Below are 24,183 nucleotides of genomic sequence, written 5' to 3'. Positions count from 1 at the left end.
TTGTATTTTTAGTAAAGATGGGATTTCAGTGTTTTGGCCAGGCTGGTCTTGAACTCCTGACCTCGCAATCTGCCTGCCTCGGCCTCCCAAAATGCTGAGATTATAGGTGTGAGCCACAGCACCCACCCAAGGCTTCAATTTTCTAAAATCAATTAGGACTCTTCAAGAAGGGGATTCAGGATTCAAATTCCTTAACTTATTAAACAAGTGAGCTCTTTGTTCTTGGAGCATTGATTAGCATCTTCATGGACTAGTCCTCTGTGAGATGCTGAACTCCAAACTCAGCTAAAAGTCCAAAGTCCAAACTCAGCTAGGTGAAGAGGGTCGTGATGAATCTAGTCTCAACTTTTATCCCTTCCTGATTTCCCCTCTCTCCCATTCCCCCATAACAACTATTAACATCTCCAGGAACAATTTTCCTTGGACTTTGGAATTGGAGTTTGGAATATCTACTATGGGGAGTTATGTTACGGTTTTTATTTTGTTTTATTTTTTAATTAGGGAAGACACATCATCTTGTTTTTCACATTGGAAATGGTGTATGGAGGGAGGGGAGATGAGAGTTAAGAAAAATAATTGTAGCTGTTCACATAAGAGATCGTGATATCGAAGCAATCTCCCTAAAGGGTGGGCACATACACCCTTCTTAGTGCCCTTACTTTCCTTTTATGCTTGAGGAATTCTTGGTCATCCTTTAAGCCATAGCCCAATAGCAACTCTGCTGTGAAAATATGGCCCCAGAGGGGTAGCCTCATCTGCACCCAATACCACCTCGGTGAAGTTTGCAGAGATACAGGTTTATCTGAATCAAGGCTACTGTCCATGAAACCCCTCTGTGTGCTATTTGGAAATTGTGTGGATGAATAATTCTATAATCTGTAATCTTTCTTTAAAAAGAAAGAAAGGTTCTCTACGATGGGCTAAGAGACTCTCGCCTCTAGAGACTGTGCACTGTCCTGTATTTAAAGGGACATCAGTCATTCTCAGCCTCTCTGCTCTAGATTACATGAAGAACAGAAGCATCATGTCAAGCCACTGGATACCATGATTGACTGGGGACAAAGGGAGTGCCAGAAAGAAGTTTTGAAGTGCATGTTTGAGAACGAGTGGGGGTATCCTGGATCTCGGACGTAGGGTGTTGGAATGAAGGAAATTGATTCTAGAATGGAGAGACTGGAAATCAGAAAGAACATAGCGAATGAATCCTCTGAAGAACAGCTTCACAAGGAAGCCCCTTGTTCACATAAGTAGGTACAGATACTTTCCTTTTTTTTTTGAGACAGAGTCTCGCTCTGTCACCCAGGCTGTAGTGCAGTGGTGCCATCTCAGCTCACTGCAAGTTCCACTTTCCAGGTTCACGCCATTCTCCTGCTTCAGCCTCCTGGGTAGCTGGGACTACAGGTGCCCACCACAATGCCTGGCTAATATTTTGTATTTTTAGTAGAACCGGGGTTTCACCGTGTTAGGATGGTCTCGATCTACTGACCTCGTGATCCACCTGCCTCAGCCTCCCAAAGTGCTGTGACTACAGGCGTGAGCCACTGCGCCTGGCCAATACTTTCCTTTTCAAAGTAGGAACAGGAGGAGGACAGGAAAAAGAAAGCCACGGCTTTGCTCAGGGAAGGGATGTTCTAGAGATTGCTTCTGTGTGCTTAGGAGAGGAGAAAACAGGAATTGAAAGGGAGAAGAAGTAAAAAATGCATTAAAAGCTCTGTACTTTGCCCTTTGGACCCAGGTTTGCTTTTGTCAGATAGGACCTGGGGCTGACTACTGCCTTCCAACTTTGGGATGGAGAACGGGCAGAGGGGAAGGTGTGCCAGTGCAGCGAAGGAAAGAAGAGGGAGAAGAGAGGCAGGGGAAGAAACAAGAGGAGGAAATGGAAGGGAGCAAAGGGATTGTCAGCTCTTATGCAGAAGTAAAGCAGGGGCCCACTGTGGTGGCTTGTGCCTGTAATCCCAGCACTTTGGGAGGCGGAGTTGGGTGGATCACTTGAGGCCGGGAGTTCGAGACCAGCCTGACCAACATGGTGAAATCCTGACTCTACTAAAAATACAAAAATTAGCTGGGCGAGGTGGTGAATGCTTGTAATCCCAGCTAGTTGGGAGACTGAGGTGGGAGGATTGCTTGAGGGTAGGAGTTTGAGACCAGCCTGGCCAAAAGACTCCAGCTCTACTAAAAATACAAAAATTAGGTGGCCATGGTGGCATGTGCCTGTAATACCAGCTACATGGGAGGGTGAGGCAGGAGGATCAATTGAACCCGGGGGGTGGAGGTTGTAGTGACCTGATATCACACCACTGCATACCTGACTAGGAGATAGAGTAAGACTGTGGCTCAAAAAAAAGAGAGAGAAAAAAAAAAAACAAAAAAAACAGAGCAAAGTAAAGCAGGGATTCAGAGTTTGACCCAGGGAGGAAGAGGAAGAGAACCAGTCCCATGTCTGCCCTCCTCCTGGTTTTCACCACAGCCATCAGCAGGTTTGTAGGTCTTTGTTGAGCAACCAGCAAAGGAGTAGAATGTGGTTGAGGGAAATCTGGTGAAACTTAAGATGAGGAGCAGCCTGGAGGCGATTTCCCAGGGCGAAGCTTCCTGTTGCTGCAGATGAAGTGTGGGGAGCACAGGGCACTTTGGCTCAGCATTTCCTGGAAGGAGCCATTTCCTTTCCTCCCTGGGGTTAGCACCATCCCTGCACTCACTCCAAATGAGGCAACCTGCTGCCTTTTGGTGTGCCTTTTTGTCCCCAAAATTCTTACAGTACACCTGGGAGTTCTTTAATGCCTACTTACAAGAAGTCCCAGCTTTCATGGCGAAAAATGATGTCCCAGATTCTTTTTTTTTTTTGATGGCATTGGAGGCGCTAAAAAGATAATACATTCCAAAGTTCTAACAGGAAAATATAAAACAGCCAGAAACAAAAGAGTCTAGCTCTCTGTATGAATTCTCAGCTGAAAGGATCTCCTTGACTGACTGTAGTTTTAGTGAAAGACGTAGATTATTATTATTATTATCATTATTTTTTGAGACAGAGTCTGGCTCTGTCGCCCAGGCTAGAGTGCAGTGGCACGATCTTGGCTAACTGTAAGCTCCACCTCCTGGGTTCACGCCATTCTCTTGCCTCAGTCTCCTGAGTAGCTTGGACTACAGGCACCCACCACACTTGGCTGATCTGTTGTATTTTTAGTAGAGATGTGGTTTCACTGTGTTAGTCAGGATGGTCTCAATCTCCTGACCTCGTGATCTGCTCGCCTCAGCCTCCCAAAGAGATTATGATTTTAATTGTGCTTTTGCACAATAAAAATGCAGCTGTGTTATTGACCCACAGAGCTGCTTCTTAGAAAGACTGGCAAAATGCTGTGTGGAAATGCCAGTCTTGGATCAGAAATCTCCATGAGTTCTTTTTATGTTTTATTTTTCTCTTTATTTTATTTTATTTCATTTTATTTTATTTTTGAGGCAGAGTTTTGCTCTTTTTACCCAGGCTGGAGTGCAATGGTGCAATTTTGGTTCACTGCAGCCTCCGCCTCCTGGGTTCAAGCAATTCTCCAGCCTCAGTCTTTCAGAGTAGCTGTGATTACAGGCACCTGCCACCATACCTGGCTAATTTTTGCATTTTTAGTAGAGACGGGGTTTCACCGTGTGGCCAAGCTGGTCTCAAACTCCTGATCTCAGGTGATCCATTTGCCTCGGCATCCAAAGTTGCTGAGATTACAGGCCTAAGCCTAATCCCATTGATGGGGTCTCTGCTTCATGTCGTAATCGACTCCCAAGGCCCCACCTCCAAAGACCATCACATAGGGAATTCGATCTTAACACACTAATTTGAGGAGGACAATAAGATTTGGTCTATAGCATCCAGTCACCCTGAGCCATCTGCACTCATAGGAAATCTATAACCTTCTATAAGTATTTGCTGGTCCCCTCTGGGTTTAGGGAAATCTTTAATTTCAGCCTTTGATTCAGCTAGGCCCAGGCTTAAATTCTACATTTGCACGCATAACTTGCTCATGGGACAGAGGGAACTTTAGAGGCAACTGACCATTTGGAGTCTTAGGAGAATTGGTGAGAGAAGGCTTCGGATCTGGATGAGAAGTGGAGGGAAGAGAGGATGGACGAAGGTGCAGAAAGAGAGAGAGCAGAATGGGAAAGAGGAAGAGGACATGTGGATATACGGGTCAAATGGAAGGCAAGGAAGGTAATTTTCCTTGAATTCTAAACTCAGACCACATATCACATCAGAATCACCTGAGGGAGACTTTTTTCAATGCATATTCCCGGGTTCTGGAATTTTTTTTTTTTTTTTTTTTTTTGAGACGAAGTCTCGCTCTGTTGCTCAGGCTGGAGTGCAGTGGCCCCATCTTGGCTCACTGCAAGCTCTGCCTCCTGGGTTTACGCCGTTCTCCTGCCTTAGCCTCCCCAGGAGCTGGGACTACAGGCACCTGCCACCGCGCCCAGCTAATTTTTAATTTTTTTATTTTTTAGTAAAGACAGTGTTTCACCGGGTTAGCCAGGATGGTCTCAATCTCCTGACCTCGTGATCCGCCCACCTCGGCCTCCAAAGTGCTGGGATTACAGGCATGAGCCACCATGCCCGGCAGAAATTTTGATTTCATAAATCTGGAGTTGTGCCAATTTATCTGTATTTATCATTAGAATTTTGGATAATTCTGATGCAATTAGACAACACAGCAGAGCTTGACAACCACTGCTTTGGGATGTACATCTGGAAGACATTCGATTGTATAAAATAATCACAAAACAAAGTGATGGGGAATTGCTTATATAAAAAGTGCTTGGATATAATTCAACTCTTCCTGTATATGTGGTTTGACCACATATTTTGTTTCTGCAATACTAAGATTGAAAATGTGCAGAGTTTTTTTAAAAAAAACAAGTATAAAAAAGGAGTTGAAAAGAAAAGGAAACTGAGAATTGTTTGGTAAGAGAAGGGAAAGGAAGCAAAATATTTTGGTACATTATTCTATGGTGTCTGAATTATAAGTCCAAATGCTATTTATAGAAAAGCCAATAATACAAGTTTTCTTGTTTGTTTGTTTGTTTCCTTTTTTGAGGTGGAAGTCTCGCTCTATTGTGCAGGCTGGAGTGCAGTGGGCCATCTCCACTCACTGCAAGCTCCGCCTCCCGGGTTCACGCCATTCTCCTGCCTCAGTCTTCTGAGTAGTTGGGACTATAGGTGCCAGCCACCACGCCCAGTTAATTTTTGTATTTTAGTAGAGATGGAGTTTCACCATATTGGCCAGGCTGGTCTTGAACTCCTGACCTCAAGAAATGCACCTGCCTTGGCCTCCCAAAGTGCTGGGAATACAGACACGAATCACTGCACCCAGCCTGAGAACTATTATATATTCTTATTTCAGGGACCCTCAAAATTATAGGCTAGCCATATTCTATATGAATTTAAGCTTTTATCATTGCCCTTTTTTTCAATCCAGTCTCCACACAGCAACCACAGTATGCAATTTTTATAATTCCAAGCCGTATCATAATACTCCTGTTTTAAAGTCACTGTGCAGGTTGGGCACAGTGGCTCACGCCTGTAATCCCAACACTTTGGAGGGCCCAGGTGCGGGGATCACTAGGTGAGGAGATCAAGACCATCCTGGCTAACACGGTGAAACCCCGTCTCTACTGAAAATACAAAAAAAAAAAAAATTAGCCGGTTGTGGTGGCGGGCGCCTGTAGTCCCAGCTACTCAGGAGGCTGAGCCAGGAGAATCGCATGAACCCAGGAGGCTTGCAGTGAGCCGAGATGGCACCACTGCACTCCAGCCTGGGAGACAGAAGGAGACTCAGTCTAAAAAAAAAAAAAAACTCACTGACCAATTACTTCTTTTCTCCCTGATCGAAATTTAAGCTTAACGAAGCTGGGCAACTTTATATATTTTTCCACTGAAGTATCTCCATGAGCTGGAGATCACTTAGTGGAAGGTAAATGATCAGTAAATATTTTCGAATAAGAGAATCAATTATTAATGGTTTTCTTTCTTTGAGTATACATTTAGACTTTTAAAAATCAAGAAAATAGATTGGTCAAGAGAATTCCATTTTTTTTTTTCTTATCCATAGATTATATTAGTTGTGTTAGTATAAATTTCAGTGTGGGAAGCTGTAAGCATTTCCTAAATTTTAAAATGAAAGGCATGGGATTTAAATATCTGCTCCTTTTATTCAAGGAATAAAAAAAAAAGACAAGCTTATCTTTTAAAATATATTTATATATGTAAACAACAATCTGAATTTATTTTTTCTCTCTTTATCCCTGAATACTTTTTCAAGTTATTAACGTCCTCAGTTTTAAAAATCCACTTTTTTTTTTTTTTTTCCCCAAGATGGAGGCTCGCTCTTTCGACCAGGCTGGAATAGAGTGGCACCATCTCGGCTTACTGCAACCTCCACCTCCTGGGTTCAAGTGATTCTCTTGCCTCAGCCTCCCCAGTAGCTGGTATTACAGGCATGTGCCACTACTCTGGGCTGATTTTTGCATTTTTAGTAGAGACGGCATTTCATTATGTTGGCCAGGCTGGTCTCGAGCTCCTCGCCTCAGGTGATCCACTTGCCTCGGCCTCCCAAAGTGCTGAGATTACAGGCATGAGCCACCGTGCCCGGCCTAAAAAATCCTTTTCAACGAAAACATTTAAAAATACATATGCAACTTCATTAAGAATATCTTTGTGTTCCACTGAATAGCTTGCCAAGTAATACATTGGCAGTACAATTTCCTCATAAGTCTTCAATTTGTTTGATTAGATTTATAGATTTCCTGTTCTCAACTCATAATTTCATTTTAGTATAATACCTCCTACTTGACCTTTGTGGGGTTTTCATACCATATATTTATTATTGAAATTGGTTTTTGATATTCGAATCAGAAGTTTATCATATTGTTGGTTAGACTGGTCGGTAGAATCCGATTTTGTTTTGGTTCTGTAGTTTATTCATTACACAGTGGCTTTGTTACTGTAAAGCTTGAAACATTTTCTTTCTTTGGTTTCCTTCTTTCCCTTTTTCCCTCCCTCTCTCCTTCCCTCGCTTCCTTCCTTCCCTCTCTTTTTCTTTCTCTTTCCCTCCCTCCCTTCCTTCCTCTTTCTTTTGACAGGTTTTGCTCTATCACTCAAGCTGAAGTGCAGTGGTGCTAACAAGGCTCACTTGAAAATTTTTTTAACAGAAATTTAGCTATCTTACATTAAGCAACTTTCTTTTCAATGTAACCAATATTTCTTTTAAGAGAAAAATTAAATATTTACCATCTGTTAGCCTCAACACTTTACCTTCTGCAGCCTCAACTTTTCTGGCTCCAGCAAACCTCCCGTCAGCCACTCAAGTAGCTGGGAATACAGGTGGTGCCACCATGCCTGGATAATTTCTGTAATTTTTTGTAGAGATGGGGTTTCACCATGTTGCCCAGGCTGGTCTAGAACACCTGGGCTCAGGTGATCCTCTCATCTCCACCTTCCAAAGTGCTGGTATTATAGGGATGAGCCACCATGCCCAGCCAAAAGGTTGAAACATTTTCTAAATTTGAAAACAAAGTGTATGGCATTTAAATACCTGTTCCTTAAAATTTGGAAGACATATTAACATCATATAAACCCAGGGCCTGTATTTTTAGATTAGTACATCTAGATATTTTCAATTTCTTCTAAAGTTAAAAAAAAATTTTGTATTCAGAGAATTCTTGATCACAGAAGGTAATATTTAATTTTTCACTTAAAAGAAATGTGGTTACTTTGAAAAGGAATTTGGTTACTGTAAGTTAGAAAGAAATATGAAGTGACCTAGGGACTGATTGTACACATGGTGCTTTTCACTGAGGAAACCATCTCATAATTTCTGTTGTATATTTTTACTACAATGAAAAATTATTGGTTTGAGTTTAGATGTGTTCATTAATTATAGGTTAATGTTACTGTCTGTTGCCAGGTTTTAGAAATTGTTTCCATTTTACATTTGTTTTGTTTCTCACTTTTATTGTTCTTATAGGAATTTATTTTAGGCAAACAAGCATTTCATTATAGAAATTTTGACAAGTCTCAGGTGTTATTATTTTTTTTGAGACGGAGTTTTACTCTTGTCCCCCAGGCTAGAGTGCAATGGCGTGATCTCGGCTCACTGCAGCCTCCACCTCCCAGGTTCAAACCATTCTCCTCAGCCCCTCACAGCCACCTCAGCCCCTCAGCCCCTTAGCCCCTCAGCCCCTCAGCCCCCTCAACCCCTCAGCCCCTCAGCCGCCTCAGCCCCCTCAGTCCCTCAGCCGCCTCAGCCCCCTCAGCCCCCTCAGCAGTCTCAGTCGCCTCAGCCCCTCAGCCGCCTCAGCCCCTCAGCCGCCTCTGCCCCTCAGCCCCCTCAGCCCCTCAGCTGCCTCAGCCCCCTCAGCCCCTCATCCGCCTCAACCCCCTCAGCCCCTCATCCGCCTCAGCCCCCTCAGCCCCTCATCCGCCTCAGCCCCCTCAGCCCCCTCAGCAGTCTCAGTCGCCTCAGCCCCTCAGTCGCCTCAGCCCCCTTAGCCCCCTCAGCCCTCAGCTGCCTCAGCCCCCTCAGCCCCCTCGGCCCCTCATCCGCCTCAGCCCCCTCAGCCCCCTCAGCCCCCTCAGCCCCTCATCCGCCTTAGCCGCCTCAGCCCCCTCAGCCCCTCATCCGCCTCAGCCCCTCATCCGCCTCAGCCCCCTCAGCCCCTCATCCGCCTCAGCCCCTCATCCGCCTCAGCCCCCTCAGCCCCTCATCCGCCTCAGACCCCTCAGCCCCCTCAGCCCCTCAGCCCCCTCAGCCCCTCATCCGCCTCAGCCCCCTCAGCCCCTCATCCGCCTCAGCCCCCTCAGCCCCCTCAGCCCCCTCAGCCCCTCAGCTGCCTCAGCCCCCTCAGCCCCTCAGTCGCCTCTGCCCCCTCAGCCATCTCAGCCCTTCAGCCCCCTCAGCCCCCTCAGCCCCTCAGCTGCCTCAGCCCCCTCAGCCCTTCAGTCGCCTCTGCCCCCTCAGCGGTCTCAGCCGCTTCAAGCCCCTCAGCCGCCTCAGCCCTTCAGTCGCCTCTGCCCCCTCAGCGGTCTCAGCCGCTTCAAGCCCCTCAGCCGTCTCAGCCCTTCAGCCCCTCAGCCGTTGCAGCCCCCTCAGCCCCTCAGCCCCTCAGCCCCCTCAGCCCCTCAGCCCCCTCAGCACCCTCAGTCCCCTCAGCCCCTCAGTCTCCTTAGCCCCCTCAGCCCCTCAGCCCCCTCAGCACCCTCAGTCCCCTCAGCCCCTCAGTCTCCTTAGCCCCCTCAGCCCCTCAGCCCCTCAGCCGCCTCAGCCCCCTCAGCAGTCTCAGTCGCCTCAGCCTCTCAGCCGCCTCAGCCCTTCAGCCCCTCAGCCGTTTCAGCCCCCTCAGCCCCTCAGCCCCTCAGCCCCCTCAGCCCCTCAGCCCCCTCAGCACTCTCAGTCCCCTCAGCCCCTCAGTCGCCTTAGCCCCTTCAGCCCCTCAGCCCCTCAGCCGCCTCAGCCCCCTCAGCAGTCTCAGTCGCCTCAGCCCCTCAGTCGCCTCAGCCCCTCAGCCGCCTCAGACCCTCAGCCCCTTCAGCCACCACAGCCCCCTGCCGCCTCAGCCCCTCAGCCGCCTCAGCCCCTCAGCCGCCTCAGCCGCCTCATCCCCGCAGTCGCCTCAGCCCCTCAACCGCCTCACCCACCTCAGCCTCTCAGCCGCCCGCGCCGCCGCTCGCTCACCCGCCCCGCTGCTTTAGGGGTCGTCGCTGCCTAGCGGGCTCCAGCGCAGCCTCCTGCCCGTCATCCCAACGGCGGCGCCTGCCACTGGCTCCTGGCTGCCCGCTACTACCCGCGCGCCGTGGGCAGGGCCGGTTCGGGGGAGCGGATCCTGATGGCAGGCAGTGACCAAAAGCCTCTGAAAGCAGCAGCCGGGCGCTGACCGACCGGGAGGCCCCAATCTGTCCCAGCCAAGGCCTCCCGGCGCCATCACCCAGGAGCAGTCCCGGGCAGGGACACCGCTTGCTCCACGCTATAGTGGGCTGCTGCAAGGCGGTGATCCGTGCCCAAAGCTACCAAAGGGCAGCTTGTGCCCGAGAGTGGGGGAAATGCACCCTTCCCGGAGATCTGAAAACTCCAGGTCCTCCTGCCAGGAGCCCACGGCCTCAGATGGGGACCAGGACGCGCCTGCCCTGGGGAAGTGCCCCTGCACCTGAGCCCGAAATTGTCCCCAACAAACCCCACACCCGCAGGGCTGACGTTTGGGCTCCAGGGTGCGGTGTCATATGAAATGGGCACCAAGTGCTTTCCATGCAAAAGACACGAAGTCTGGAGTTTATGAAATTATTGACGGAAAGCCGCGAGGGTGCCAGAGATCATGGCCCAGAGCTGGCAGAACTGATCAGATCAATGCTGAGTAAAAGGCCTGAAGAAGACCATCTGGAGGAGCATCCTGAGGGCCTTCCCCAAAGCACCAGATCACCTTCCTTTCGGAGGCCACAAAGGCCAGAACCTCCAGAAATAGCATGAAACGTGAGGACTTGGTGACACCCAAGCCTGCTGCCACTGTGGTTTCCGGCAAGGCAGAATCAAGGCATGAAGTAATCCACCCCAACCACGCTCCTCTGAGGCTGAACAAGACATGATAATGGTGGAAGGCAAGTGTTTGTTCCAGGAGAGACCCAGGGTGGTTGGTGCCTTGAGGTCACCTGCCAGTTCGAAGGCCCAGGGGACTTGTGCAATACCAAGAATGGGCCAGGGTCAGTAGGGTGAATATTGACATCTTCCCTGCAGAAGGGAGGGATGCAGTGAGCCAGGGTAGAGGTTGCAGTGGGCTCAGACCGCGCCATTGCACTCCAGCCTGAGCCACAAGAGTGAGACTCCATATCAAAAAAAAAAAAAAAAAAGAGAGAGAGAGAGAGAGAAAAGGGGAAGAAAGCAAATTTATTGTCCGGTGGTTCGAAATAACAAAAGCTGATTGCCAAATACAGTATGTGAAATAACTCCTGCTTAAATTGTTTAAGAAAGAAATTATATAGGGCAAACACAATAAATTAGTCTTGTGTAACATTTTGTGAGTACCTGAAAATTCTTCTATTTAATAAAGGAAAAGGAGTTTTGACTCATATTGGCCAGCATTTAAAACACAAGCATAGCAGACACGGTCCTGCAGCCTCTTCCCAGTGAGAGTCTTCAGTGGCATTTACCACAGTTGTCAGCTGATGCTGTGTCTCTCCTGGGCCTGGGTAACCTCAGGGACCTCACTGGCAGCTTCTCCTCTCCTCACGCTTCCAGAAAAGTAACAACCAACCAGGGAAATAGACATCATTTTAAACAATCTTTTCAAATTGTAGAAATTTTTATTGGTACTGCTCACATCTCTAAGTTTTTGAGCATTTTTTTCCATGGAGATTAGATGATAAACATTGCATTTATGCTTCTACGTGTGTTCATGACCCAACTGGCCTCTTTGATACTTGAGTAGTAACACTATTCTGAGGAAGTGAAACTGTTGAAATATATTTATAAATACATATATTCTTATCTACAATTTATTAACATACATGTTCAGCAATCTGAAATCTTTAAATTTTGGTAAACTTCAATGCTGACCAGTATAATATTCAGTGAAATAGCTTCTTTAATTTTTAATCACTTTAATTTTTAATCACTTTCAATATATGGCTAATTTGTTAATTTTTATGTTTTCGTGCTGTTTTAGCATGTGAACATATTGTATATTTTTTCTTTTTTGAGACAGCGTTTTGCTCTTGTTGCCCAGGCTGGAGTGCAATGGCATGATCTTGGCTCTTCCAGGGCCAGACTCTGCCCCATCAGGGGCTGGAAAACCCTGGGCAGATTTGGAATCTAGGGTAGGGGGGCCACAGAGGTCAGGGCTTGCACAGGGCAGGGCTAAGAGCACAGCCCAGAGTCATGTTTGGGTCCTTTGGCCAGTCACTGCCTCTCTGACCCTAGACATCTCACCTGTGGAATGGGTACATTCGAGGACAGCACCTACCCCACCAAGTCCACCAGGTCAGTGCACAACAGGCACCTGGTGAGTGCTCAGGGATGACCCTCCTCGGCACCTGCCCAGAGGCCAGCACTGCCCACCAGGTACTGACTGTCACCAGGTCCGCAGGGAGGGAACAGAGCAGGTCACACTCACCTGAGTCGGCTGAGTCAGCCGTGTCTCTCGATTAGCAAAACTTCCTCTTCTCAGGACCAGACACCTCTATGTCTTGTTTCCAAGAGCTCCAGACATAGAGATGGCAGGCGGGCATGTGGGTGAGTATTCAGCACCAGTGACACTGTGGGGTCATGACACCCATCACAATGGGCCCCTGCCTGGGTCAGCTGGGCCCAGAGTCAGCACCCTTCACCCTCTGAAGTGTCAACGTGTGTGCATGCAGTGTTTGTGCATGTGAGCATGCACGTGTATGTGGGTGAACACGTGTACATGCCTGTATCACTGCTCTGCCTGAGCCCGGCTGCCTTACTCACATGTACACCCAGGACACTGGGTCACCCTTGTCACTGTCTCCCCCAGCAGGACCCATGGCCATCATGAAAGCATCCACGGGTGCTCCCTAACCTCAGACCTCCCCATCCAGGGCAGTCCTGAGATTGCAGATGGGGGATAGGGGGCAGAGGGTTGAGAGTTGGGGGCAAAGGGCAAAGGGCAGGTCCCCTCCCTAGCAGGGGACTCAGCTAGGCTGTGAAGTGCTAGATCTGTGTGGCAGGGCTGCATTTCACACACCTGCTCACCTCATTCTTCCAGTAGCCCTCCAGCATGCCATGACTAATTCCCACTACAGATGGCGGCAAGGATGCTCCAAGGACAAACCCTGCCTGAGGTCACCTAGCGGCCACCTAGCCAGGCCTCTGCTAGCCAGAACCCCACTGACCAGGCCCCCACTGACCAGGCCTTCACTGACCAGGTTCCCACTGACCTGAGCAGAACTCTGAGCCGCGGTGACCAATGTCCCCTGCCAATGCCCCCCCTCAGTCCACAGACCCTCCTCTCCCCACATCAGCACCCACAGGCCATGCCCTGGGGGTCTCCTTGGGTCAAGGCCCCCTCTCCAGGACACAGAGAGGCATAGTCGGCCTCAGGCTCTGGGTGTCCAGCTTCATGCTTGCCCCCAAAAGCTTTCTGTGCTCACCTCAAAGGGGGCAATGAGGTGGCCTGGCACTGCCTGGACATAATGTCTGGGCCTATTCCTGGAGGAATAGGGGGATATTTGCCAGACCAGGCACCCCGTTTTGCTGGGTCTCCCAGGGTTCTTCCTGTGGAGGCTGGATCCAGAGACATAGCACCGAGGCTGCAGGGTGACCGGCCCGGAACCCTCAACTGGGCTGGGGACCACGTGAGGACTGTCCCCAGAAGGCCAAAAGACCCTTTGCTAATTTCTTGGTGCCTCATTTCTCTCCAGCTACCCTTCCCCCATCAGGAATCCCCTTCTTGTAGAGTTGAGGAGGAGAGGAAGATAGTGACAGAATCCATGGAAGGAAATGAAACAAAACGACAATAGAGCATCATCTATTTCCTGTCCATCTGAAAGGAAAGCCTAAGGAAGCCTATTGGTTTCCATCACCCTGAGGGCCCCAAGGATGGCATCACACAGTGCAATGCCCAATGGCAGGGACTGTGCTCCGTCCCTGCAGATGTCATCGAGGGCACACCTGGGGTCGTCCAGGGTCATGGACCCGGACATAGAGCAGAAACTGGGTCAACAGGAGTGCACATACACACACGCACTTGTTGCTGTCTGCTGACTTGCCTCATTAGCATGAAACAGCTGCTGAGCCTGCAATTGCTCTGCCTTTCCCTGGATTTTTCCTTTAGTTTCTCTGACTGCTGGGTTACTTGCCTGTGTTTAGCTTCATGAACATGGGTTTCACTTTATTTTTATGGGGTTCCAGCTCTTGCTCATGGAATCCCTCCCAGCCTGTTTTGTAATCTTCCCTTTTTTACTGCCTGTGGACTTCAAGTACCAGACACAGAGAAAGCTTTGTAGAGACTGTTTACTCAGCCCTCACAGTTTCCATAGCAGGTCTCTTAATTCCCGTCACCTCCAGGGAGGGTCATTGCTGGGATCCTAGGAATCATGTGCCTTTCTCAATGGCCACAGTGGTAACCATAACAGGCAGTTCTTCCCTCTGTGCAATTCTGGAACATACAAATCTTCTCTGGTAGCAAGACTACAGAAAGCAATGGAAGCAACACTAAACTGAGAGTTTGCTGGTCTGTGTTTCTAAGAAATTTCATGTTTTTACATAAATAATGAAGAAATGGCTTTTCTGAGGTTCCTATCATTTATGCCGTGGACTGGACTCTTCCGTGAATGCAATTTCATTGATGGATGTAGATAATTAGCTTAACTTCAAGTAAAAGGTTAGAGAGTCATCAAATTCTCAACATAACTTTGCTTTTTTTACACTCAAATGACATTAATCAGACAGTTGTGGGTCACTAGAAATATATATTTGCAGGCAAAAGTTCTATATTAAAATATCCGAGGCCGGGCGCGGTGGCTCAAGCCTGTAATCCCAGCACTTTGGGAGGCCGAGACGGGCGGATCACGAGGTCAGGAGATCGAGACCATCCTGGCTAACACGGTGAAACCCCGTCTCTACTAAAAATACAAAAAACTAGCCGGGCGAGGTGGCGGGCGCCTGTAGTCCCAGCTACTCCGGAGGCTGAGGCAGGAGAATGGCGTGAACCCGGGAGGCGGAGCTTGCAGTGAGCTGAGATCCGGCCACTGCACTCCAGCCCGGGCGACAGAGCAAGACTCCGTCTCAAAAAAAAAAAAAAAAAAAAAAATCCGAGTTTGGAATCCTTCAGGTGACTTATTTGTAATCAAGCAGAAATCATATTAAAATTGCAAAGATTTATTATAACTTATACTATTTGCCCTAATGGCAAAAATGAATTCAAATACATTTATTAAAGTGTAATATACACAGGAATCCTATTATTCTACTACTCTGATTTATCACAAAGAGGACACATGCTTGGAGCTACCACACAGTCCAAAAAAATGAAATAAAAATAACAATCTGGCAAGCCCTCTCCTGAAGGTCTGCTCCCTAAACATTGCCCATCTGTCTTGCCAAAGCAAAGAGTCACCCGGGTTTTAGCAGCCCCATTAATGTTGCCTGTTTCATAAATGGATGCATGGAGGGCCATTCGGTAGGAATGGTTTTGTGTGTGGCTTCTTTGGCCCAGCATTATTACATTTGTGACATTCCTTCAAGCGGTTTCGTGAAGCAGTTCATTTCTTTTTCCTGCTCAGTAGTGCTCTGCCTGAATAGGGCACATCTATCAATTCTACTGTTGGTGGACATTGGTTTGTTCCCAGTTTGGGGCTATTAGCAAAAAAGCCACTATGAACATTCTTGTTAATTTCTTTTGGTTCACATGTATATTTTAGTTAAGTACAGCCCTACAAATGAAATAGCTTGGTCATAGTAATACATATGCTCAAATGCAATGCTTGTCACTAAAAATTTCAGCTAGGAGGAAAAAACTCAAGAGCTCTATTGTACAACATGTTGACTATAGTTAATAATAATGTGGTAATATTTGCAGTTGCTAAGACAGCAAATTTTAAATGTTCTCACCACACACACACACACACACACACACACAGAAATATAACTATTGGCTGGGCACGGTGGCTCACACCTGTAATCCCAGCACTTTGGGAGGCTGAGGCGGGTAGATCACGAGGTCAGGAGTTTGAGACTAGCCTGGCCAAGATGGTGAAACCCCATCTCTACTAAAAATACAAAAATTAGCTGGGCGTGGTGGCGGGCACCTGTAATCCCAGCTACTTGGTTGAAAGGCTGAGGTGGGAGAATCACTTGAACTGGAGGGGCAGATATTGCAGTGAGCCAAGAACATGCCATTGCTCCAGGCTGGGCAGAAGAGCGAAACTTCGTCTCAAAAAACCAAACCAAACCAAACCAAACTAAAACAAAACAAAAAAGAAAATGTATATGATCATATTTTTAGGGATCTGTGCAATTTTTTTTTTTTTTTTTTTTGAAACAGAGTCTAGAAGCTCTGTTGCCAGGCTGGAATGCAGTGGCGTGATTTGGACTCACTGCAACCTCTACCTCCTGGGTTCAAGCGATTCTCCTGCCTCAGCCTCCCGAATAGCTGGGATTATAGGCGCCCTGCCCAGTTAATGTTTGTTTGTTGTTGTTGTTGTTGTTTTTGGAGACGGAGTCTCGCTCTGCAACCCAGGCTGGAGTGCAGTGGCATGATCTTGGCTCACTGCAAGCTCAGTTTCCTGGGTTCACGCCATTCTTTTGCCTCAGCTTCCTGAGTAGCTGGGACTACAGGCGCCCACCACCACGCCTGCTAAATTTTTTGTATTTTTAGTAGAGACGGCGTTTCACCATGTTGGCCAGGATGGTCTCCATCTCCTGACCTCATGATCTGCCGACCTGGGCCTCCCAAAGTGCTGGGATTACAGGCGTGAGCCACCACGCCTGGTCAAGACTACTCGTTAATTCCCAAGGCCAGCCACTGTGGTTTGAGCATGTGGGCCTGGTGGCTTGGTCCCGTCCCTGTCCATGCTTGTAAGAAACCCCAGACAGCTTGGAGGCTCAGGACATTTTATTTATTTATTTATTTTTTCGGGACGGAGTCTCGTTCTGTCGACCAGGCTGGAGTCCAGGGGCGCAATATTGGCTCACTATAAGCCCCACCTCGCAGGTTGATGCCAATCTCCTGCCTCAGCCTCCCGAGTAGCTGGGGCCACAGGCACCTGCTACCATGCTTGGCTAAGTTTTTTGTATTTTTAGTGGAGACGGGGTTTCGTATTAGCCAGGATGGTCTGGATCTCCTGATCTTGTGATCCACCCGCCTCGGCCTCCCAAAGTGCTGGGATTATAGGTGTGAGCCACCACGCCTGGCCGGCTCAGGACCCTTTCTAAAGCCCAAAGACCAGCACAAGACTCAACCCTGAGAGGTCCCAGTTCAGCTAGAACTCCTGGCAGATCTGCAACCCAGGCCTCAGGGCAAGCAAACCCCAGGCTCTACTGCTTCATCCTTGTGAGGGGCTAAGAGCACCTGCAGAAACCTTCAACCCTCTGGCCTGGGGAAGGAAGGGATAGGAAGAGATCCCAAGCAGGGTCTGGCCATTTGGGATGCCTTCCTTGCCCTGGTTTGCCTCAGATCATCTCAAGGTCGCTGAGGAGGAAGGAGAACTCATCTCTGCAGGCCAAGTTCAAACCCCACATGGTAGTCTGAGCAGACCTGAATCAGGACCTGGATGGCCATGGCTGAGCTCAGGCACTGGCCTGACAGGTGTGTAGGCCCCAGTGAGCATCTTGCAGAGCTGGGACACACTCTTCACCCCTACTGAGGCTACTAGTATTGTAGCTGCCACAGCCGTATCCCACACCACTGTCCTGTGCCTCAGTCTTGATTATCCACAGCGGGAGAAACTGGCTAGCTGTGCTTGTACACTGGCCTTGCAGCGTGCTTTGAAGCATCCACAGAGCTGTGCCCTGTCAGCCCTTACACTCTCAGAAAGACCACATTGCCTTTGAGACCACCTGCCAGATTGCCACTGAGGCTGCTGCCGGTGGCACGGCCCATTCCCAGCTGTTCCCCATTGCCTGCTATGTGCAGCTCCGTGGCTGCACGCTCCGTGCCTTCAAGCTGGCCTCATTGGCCATGAGCCATCTTAACCTGGCTCTTAACCAGGATACCCACCCAGCCATCAATGATGTGCTCTGAGTTTGTGCCCTCAGCCACTCTCTGGGCAAGAATGAGCTGGCAGTTCTCATCCCCCTGGTAGTGAAGAGTGTGCACATTGCCATGGTGCTTTCAGACATCCTGTGTGCGAGGTTGCGTGGTGACTGCACTTGGCCTGGTCGGCATCCCAGGCCGCCGCAGCTCTGGAAAGCTCATCTCCACTGACAGAGCTCCATTGTGCCAGTTGCCGATGTCACCATCAATGCTTACATCAACATCCCACACTACACCTAACGCACATAAGCCATTGCCAGTATGGACAGTTCATTGAGTTTCTATGCAAGGCTCGGGAGACCTTCCTGCTGCCCCAGGATGGCTACCTGCAATTTGCCCAGTTCATCGACAATCTCAAACAGATCTACAAAGGCAAGAAAAAGCTGCTACTGCTGCTTTGAGAGCCCTTTGGCTGAGAAACCAGATAGCTCACCGGCCCTGCAGGCTGGGTCCCCAGGAAGTATCAGGTCAGGTCAAAAACACTGAAACATTTGTCCACCCTAAAAGGACTCTGAGCACCTGTGGCTGAGGCCAAAGGACCACAGGGCTAAGGATGGGGAGAGTCCAACTCCAGTCAATATGCCTGTCTTGGCAAGCTTGTCACTACAGCCTACTGTTCATGGAGAAGCTGGGCCCTGCAGATCGACCAGAAACCCCATGATACGCCACCTTCTGCCCCTACGTCCTGCGTGTCCTGGGCATTGGCCCTGTCTCCCTTGGCAAACACAGAACACTGTTCCAGCTCAGAGATTGCTCTACTAGATAAATAGATGCATTTATGGTACTGTAAATACTATAGTATATGTGTTGCCAATTACTGTAAAGTCATAAGTATTTATAATCCTGGTTCTGATCTGATGGGACCTTGAGATAGCTGTGGGTGGAGGATATGCTTATTGTCTGAGGAGACTCACAGCCATTTCTCAGGTTTCCCTTGCAGAGTGTATGCCCTTCCCAGTGGGATAGTGGGGGTGCCAAGGAGAAAAATGGTCAGTTAGAAAATATCCCAAGACTAGTCTATGCAAAATCTCTCGCCTACAGACAGGGCATTAATAGCCCAGGGGTGGGTGAACGGCAGAGGCCAGGACTGGACTTAGACTTTTGCCTCACAAAGCTGTGAGGACTCTGAAGCTCCTGCCCCTGCCTCACACAGCCTCGCCAGGAGTCTGCAGAGCAGCTTTGAAACAAGTGCAGGGAAAAGATGACAATATTCATCTACATTGATCACCTTTGTGTTAGAGAGTGTGTGTATCTGTATGACTAAGTACATGTGTCTATGTGCATAGATATAACTGCGCATGCCTGTCTGTCTGTGCACATTACATATTTATGCGTATCTATGTCCATTCTATGGCTGTGTACCTGTGTGGATATGTGCACACTGGACTGTGGGTCTCTGTGTGAGGATGTAACATTTGCATACATGTGAGGATGCATATCTATGTGTAAATGCTCTTGTTTTGCGTGTTTAGTGTGTGTGTATCTGGGCACACATGAGCGCATGTGTAGAAATATGTGTCTGTGTGTATGCTTGCTCTCCATGCATGTGTGGTTTTATATGTGTAACAGAGCATATTTCTACAGGTAGGAATGACGGCGTGTTCATCTTTGAAGATCTGTATGAATGTGTCCTTTTTGTGAGATCTCTCTTCCCATTCGTCTTAAATCTCTCTCACCCGCTAAATGTCTGTTCCCCATCTCTGTGCCTCCTCTATTCATTCTCTCCCCAAATGAGCTTCTAAGCACCCGTCTCCCTCTGCCATCAGATCGGCTGCTTTCGCTGCACAGTTCTCTTCTCGCCCCGTACTTGCTTTCTTCCCCTGCCTTTCTACCTCAGGCTTCTTCTGCCTGCTTTTGTCACAGTCTCATTGCTTGCTGACTTGGAGGCTAGGGCTGGTCTGCACTGAGCCTCTCCTTCCTAATTTCTAGCCCTAGTGAGCAGCCCTGTCTTAGCCCTGGCTGACCCCCACAGGGAATCATCGTGTCCTGCCACCTTCCTGGCCCCTATGCTCAGCCTGGAACTGTTGTAGGAGACAGCAAGGGCATCCAGAAAAGTCAGTTGGTTACCTTGGTGTTCACTCTTTTATGTCCTAGTTCCTGAGTTGGGGGTGGGGTTTCATAGGGAAGGGTGGTACAGCTAGAAAGCGAACTAAGAACTTCTCCATCTGCTTTACTTTTTCTTTCGTTGACAAACTGTCACCTTTTCTACTCCAAACTGACCAAAAAGATGTATTTGCCGTTTGTGGCTACACAAGTCCTACTGCCCAGCCAAGGGCCCCTACAACGTCTCAGCCCAATGGGTTGGTTAAAATGAGAGAGAGAGAGAGAGAGAGAGAGAGGTCACTGTCATTTTTGTGTCACCATTGCCCTTCTTTTTAGCAAGCGTGTGAACTCACAGTGCTTTTCTATGAATAAACCATGGATCACGTGAAAGATCATTTTTCTTAAAGAAAAAAAATTCCCTAATCCCAAAGGGGACCAACAAATACTTAATAGAGGATTATAGATTTCCTGTGAGTGCATATGGCTCGGGGAGACCTGATTCTGTAAAGCAAATGTTACTGTCCTCTTCAAATTCATGTGTCAAATTCTAATTCCATGTGATGGTATTTGGAGGTGGGACCTTGGGAGGTGATTAAGTTCATGAAGGCAGGGATCTCATGAATGGAATTGGTGCCCCTATCAAAGGGACTGCAGAGAGCTCCCTCGTCCCTTCTGTCATGTAAGGACACCGTAAAAGATGGCTGTCTATGAACCAGGAAGCCAGCCCTCTGCAGACATGGAATCTGCTGACCATTTGACCTTGGATTTTGCCATCTCCAGAACTCTGAGAAATCAATTTTCTGTGCTACCTAGTCTATGGCATTCTGTTTTGACACCCAGATTAGCTAAAGTGCCAGCATGTCAACTTGCATACATCATTCTTGGAAATTCTGATGCCAAATTCTTGATGGCAAAAGGTGATTGATCTGCCAGAGACATGAGCCTACATCATCCCTCTTTCCACAATAAACCAGAGAGTCAAAACAGGCAAGAGTAGGTCAAGGTCTTCTAAAAGCCATACCTGAAAGGTTTCCAGTAACAGTTGACTCGATGGTAATTCAATCACACAAACAACCACAACAAAAGACACAGCCATCAGAGATTTTCAGGATCACCTCAAAAACACCATCTAACATTAGAGAGTTCAAAAAGGCACAAAGTTTCAGAAATTAAACTTTATTGAAATATTGTTTAATCAACTAGTAATTCTAACACTATTAATAAATGCTAGGGCAAGTGGTGGCATGGACAGCCTAGGGCACAAGTGCTGTCTTTAAAAGCTTTGCTTGCTGTACCCTTTGGAGCTGCCTCCTGGTCCCCTCAGCCTCTGCCCGCCTTTTAAGAGCCTGTCCTGGGCAGCACGACAGGGGCAAACAGCCTGGATGCCCAGTTGCAGACAGACATCCATGCCTGGAGGAGGCCGCCTCTGGGTGCAGGAGGAGCTACTAGAATTCTTCCTCTCAGCCTTCTTTTAATGCCCTCAAGCATCGCCTGCACACAGATAGACCCCACCAGCAGCAGTAGAATAAACAGGACCTGCAGCAGCAGGACTACAGCTCTAGTGAATGAGACAAGCCTCTCTCCAGCAAGGTAGAGGAGCCCAGGCTCAAAACCCTGGTCTCCGTCTCCATGTTTGCCACCGAGCCCAGGACTAGGGGCAGCATGGGAGCTGCTGGCTGGGGCCGTGTTGGTCACCCCCTCCCTCCGACTTCTCTCTACAGCCACGTTTTCAGTTGTAGGGCTAAGGCCAGTGGCTACAGTAGGTGCCATGATTTCAGTCAGCTCCTCATTGGGCTGGTCCTTGGCCGGAGCTCCCTCCAGCTCCAGTGCTCTCTCTGGAGGGGTGTCTTCCCATGCTGGCTCTGGCTCAACAGCTGGTGCTGGAAGTGCTCCTATTTCTGCATATGGACCAGGAGCTGAAAAAGGAGAAAGGGTCACCAGCGTCAGTCACTTTCCACTGGAATTTCCAAACACAGAAACAACCTCACTGAATTTAAAGGAGTTCCAGCCCCTAAACACCGACCCCACAAAGTCTTCCAGACTGCAGGCCACCTCACCTTGTGCCTGCGCCTCCATGGGCTCCTGAATCTCCTCCTGGACAGGGACAATGTGCAGATGCAGCCCCGATGGGATCTCTGGTGTGGCCTGGCCTGCGAGGGCCTGGCCTGGGCTGCCCTGTGGTACCTGGGTGCGCCTTCTTACAAAGGGCCACAGGCGTCTGGGGTGAGGGATGAGCCTTCTTCGGCATCGTCGGAAAAGGCTCTCACTCCCTCCATTCCTGAAGCAGCAGCCTCTGGAAGTGGGGAAGCAACACGAGAACATCTTGCTCTCTCGAGCGTCTCCCACCAAGTGAGCTGGTTACGGGGCTGACCCTAGGATCTGGGCGCCTGGTTACCACACTTCTAAATTCTGTTGGATGTGTCATCAAGGAAGTGAGGTCGCTTCTTTAAGGTTCCGTCCCCTTGGCCCCTTTCTTCCATACGTCCTACTCAGAACTCCACTGGGCTGCTGACTGCCCACCCTCCCCCCAGGACAACTCCTTATCTAGACACCATTATGTTCACCCAGGGTCTGCTTGGACACCTGTGCCTGATGTTCACCGGGGGCCGGATGTCCTCCTCAGGCCTGATGTCCACCTAGGGCCTGATGTCTGCCTTGGGCCTGTGTTCCTTTTGGGGCCTTGTGTTCACCTGGGGACTGTATCCAGCTGGGGCCTGATGGCCTACTGGGTCTTGTTGCTCACCTAAGGCCTTGTGTCCACCTGGGGTCTGGTGATCACCTGGGACTTGGGTATCAACCTGGGGCCTGGGTGTCTACTTAAGGCCGGATGTGCACCTAAGGCCTGTTTTCACCTGGGCCTGATGTTCTCCTGGGGACTGGCTGTGTACCTTGGGTCTAATGTCCACCTGGAGCCTATGTATCTACCTAAGGCATGGTGTCTACCTGCGGCCAAATGTCCACAGGAGTCTGGTGTTCAAATGGGCCTACTGTCCACCTAGGGCTTTGGTGTCCATCTGGGGCCTGGCTGTCAACTTGGGGCCTGGTGTACCCTTTGAGTCCAGGGTCCATCTGGGGCCTGATGTCTGCCTGCAGGACTGGCGTCCTCCTGAGTGAGGTGGGAGGATCTCTGGAGCTCAAGAGGTTGAGACCACAGTGAGCTGTGATTGTGCCACTGCCCTCCAGTCTGGGTGACAGAGTGAGACCCTGTCTCAAACAGATCAACAGGAAAACACACAAATTGTACAGCTATACAAAAATATTTTCTTTCCTTTTAAACTTATTCTATCAGCTTTTTTCGTTATTTATTTATTTATTTATTTCACTTTTAAAACGTTTTTGTTAAAAACCAAGACACAAACAAATACTTTCGCCTAAGCCTAAGCAGGGTCAGGATCATCAATTTCACTGTCCTCTACCGCCACATCTTGTCTCACTGGAAGGTCTTCAGGGGCAGTAACATGGGCTGTCATCTCCTTGATAATAATGCCTTCTTCTGGAAACCTGAAGGACCTGCCCGAGGCTGCTTCACAGTTAACTTAAAAAAAAAAAAGTAGTAAGCATATACCCTAAAATAACAATAAAAAACATAGGATATTAAATACATAAAACATTAACATCAGCATCTATTATTTTCATTGATCATTATGCACTGTACATAATTGTACACACCCACATCACCACAAACATGTAAACTCTGTGGTGTCCAATAAATCTGCCTTTCTTTACCTACGTTTGTCTTGGTAAATTCTTTTACCACCCATCCCACAGTCCCAGAGAGTCGCTGCTCCCCTTTGACCATGAGTAAGGAGGAGATATAGCTGACACCACCCAGGAATATTCCCTGAGGCAAAGCTCAGGCCACAGATTATGGTGAAGCCTCCAACTTCCACACTGTAAGCCTCCATGGGCCTGGTGACCCCTGTGACCAGGTCACAGGAGCATCTATGGGTGAAGCACTTGCAGAGGCCCCAGGGTATACCCCAGCACACTGGAGGCCGCTCCCCACACCCACAACCCCAGGCATGTATAGAGGATCCACATTCCTGCACACAAACACCAGGTAATGCATGAGGGGAAGGGAGGCTACCTTGAGACTAAGCACTGCCTCACTACCTTAAAACACTCTGTCATCATGAGGGCGAACCAGAGATTGACTCGACTGGCAGTTTAGTCCATCACTTCGGCCCTTGAGTTACTAATATTGATGGAACTGTTCAAAGTTACTAACTTTGGGTTTTCTGCCCACGTAAGTGCCGGAAGCTAAGATGGGAACATCAGTGTCAGTCAAATAAAGCAACATGCGTTAACTTAGGGACCGCTACACAAGTTCACCAGTACATCCTTCTGGTGCCATTAGGATGCCACTTACCCCTCTACATAAAAGAAAAGATTTTTAAAGTAGAATATGAA

General features: G+C 48.7%; 1 protein-coding gene and 1 pseudogene across 2 annotated transcripts; one reads left to right on the top strand and one right to left on the bottom strand.

The window, feature by feature from the left end:
* The window catches only part of LOC104677912, a 61,131-nt pseudogene extending 43,000 nt beyond the window's left edge, over window positions 1–18,131 (top strand).
* A 2,799-nt stretch (window positions 18,132–20,930) lies between these two features.
* Window positions 20,931–22,115, bottom strand: LOC104681449 (CMT1A duplicated region transcript 15 protein-like protein). Of its 2 annotated transcripts, XM_030923289.1 has the most exons (3): window positions 21,831–22,115; window positions 21,541–21,689; window positions 21,070–21,264 (listed from the first exon to the last, which is right to left on the bottom strand). In XM_030923289.1, exons 1-3 carry the CDS (start codon window positions 22,093–22,095, stop codon window positions 21,112–21,114), a joined length of 567 nt encoding a protein of 188 aa, XP_030779149.1. In that variant the 5' UTR covers window positions 22,096–22,115; the 3' UTR covers window positions 21,070–21,111. The 2 variants fall into 2 exon arrangements, with proteins under 2 accessions (XP_030779148.1, XP_030779149.1); XM_030923288.1 differs by having other exon boundaries at window positions 20,931–21,689; window positions 21,831–22,109.
* Window positions 22,116–24,183: the final 2,068 nt, after the last annotated feature.

Source organism: Rhinopithecus roxellana, chromosome 19 (genome assembly GCF_007565055.1).
Source record: "Rhinopithecus roxellana isolate Shanxi Qingling chromosome 19, ASM756505v1, whole genome shotgun sequence".
In the NCBI taxonomy this organism is placed as follows: Eukaryota; Metazoa; Chordata; class Mammalia; order Primates; family Cercopithecidae; genus Rhinopithecus; species Rhinopithecus roxellana.
Note: the sequence above shows the minus strand (reverse complement) of the source record. Positions and strands in the feature narration are given on the sequence as shown.

Excerpts from the sequence above, each read along its gene's own strand:
- LOC104681449 (XM_030923288.1), bottom strand. The coding sequence starts at position 22,095 with ATGTTCTCGTGTTGCTTCCCCACTTCCAGAGGCTGCTGCTTCAGGAAT. Across the intron at positions 21,690-21,830 it reads CATGGAGGCGCAGGCACAAG|CTCCTGGTCCATATGCAGAA; the intron begins GTGAGGTGGCCT and ends CTCCTTTTTCAG.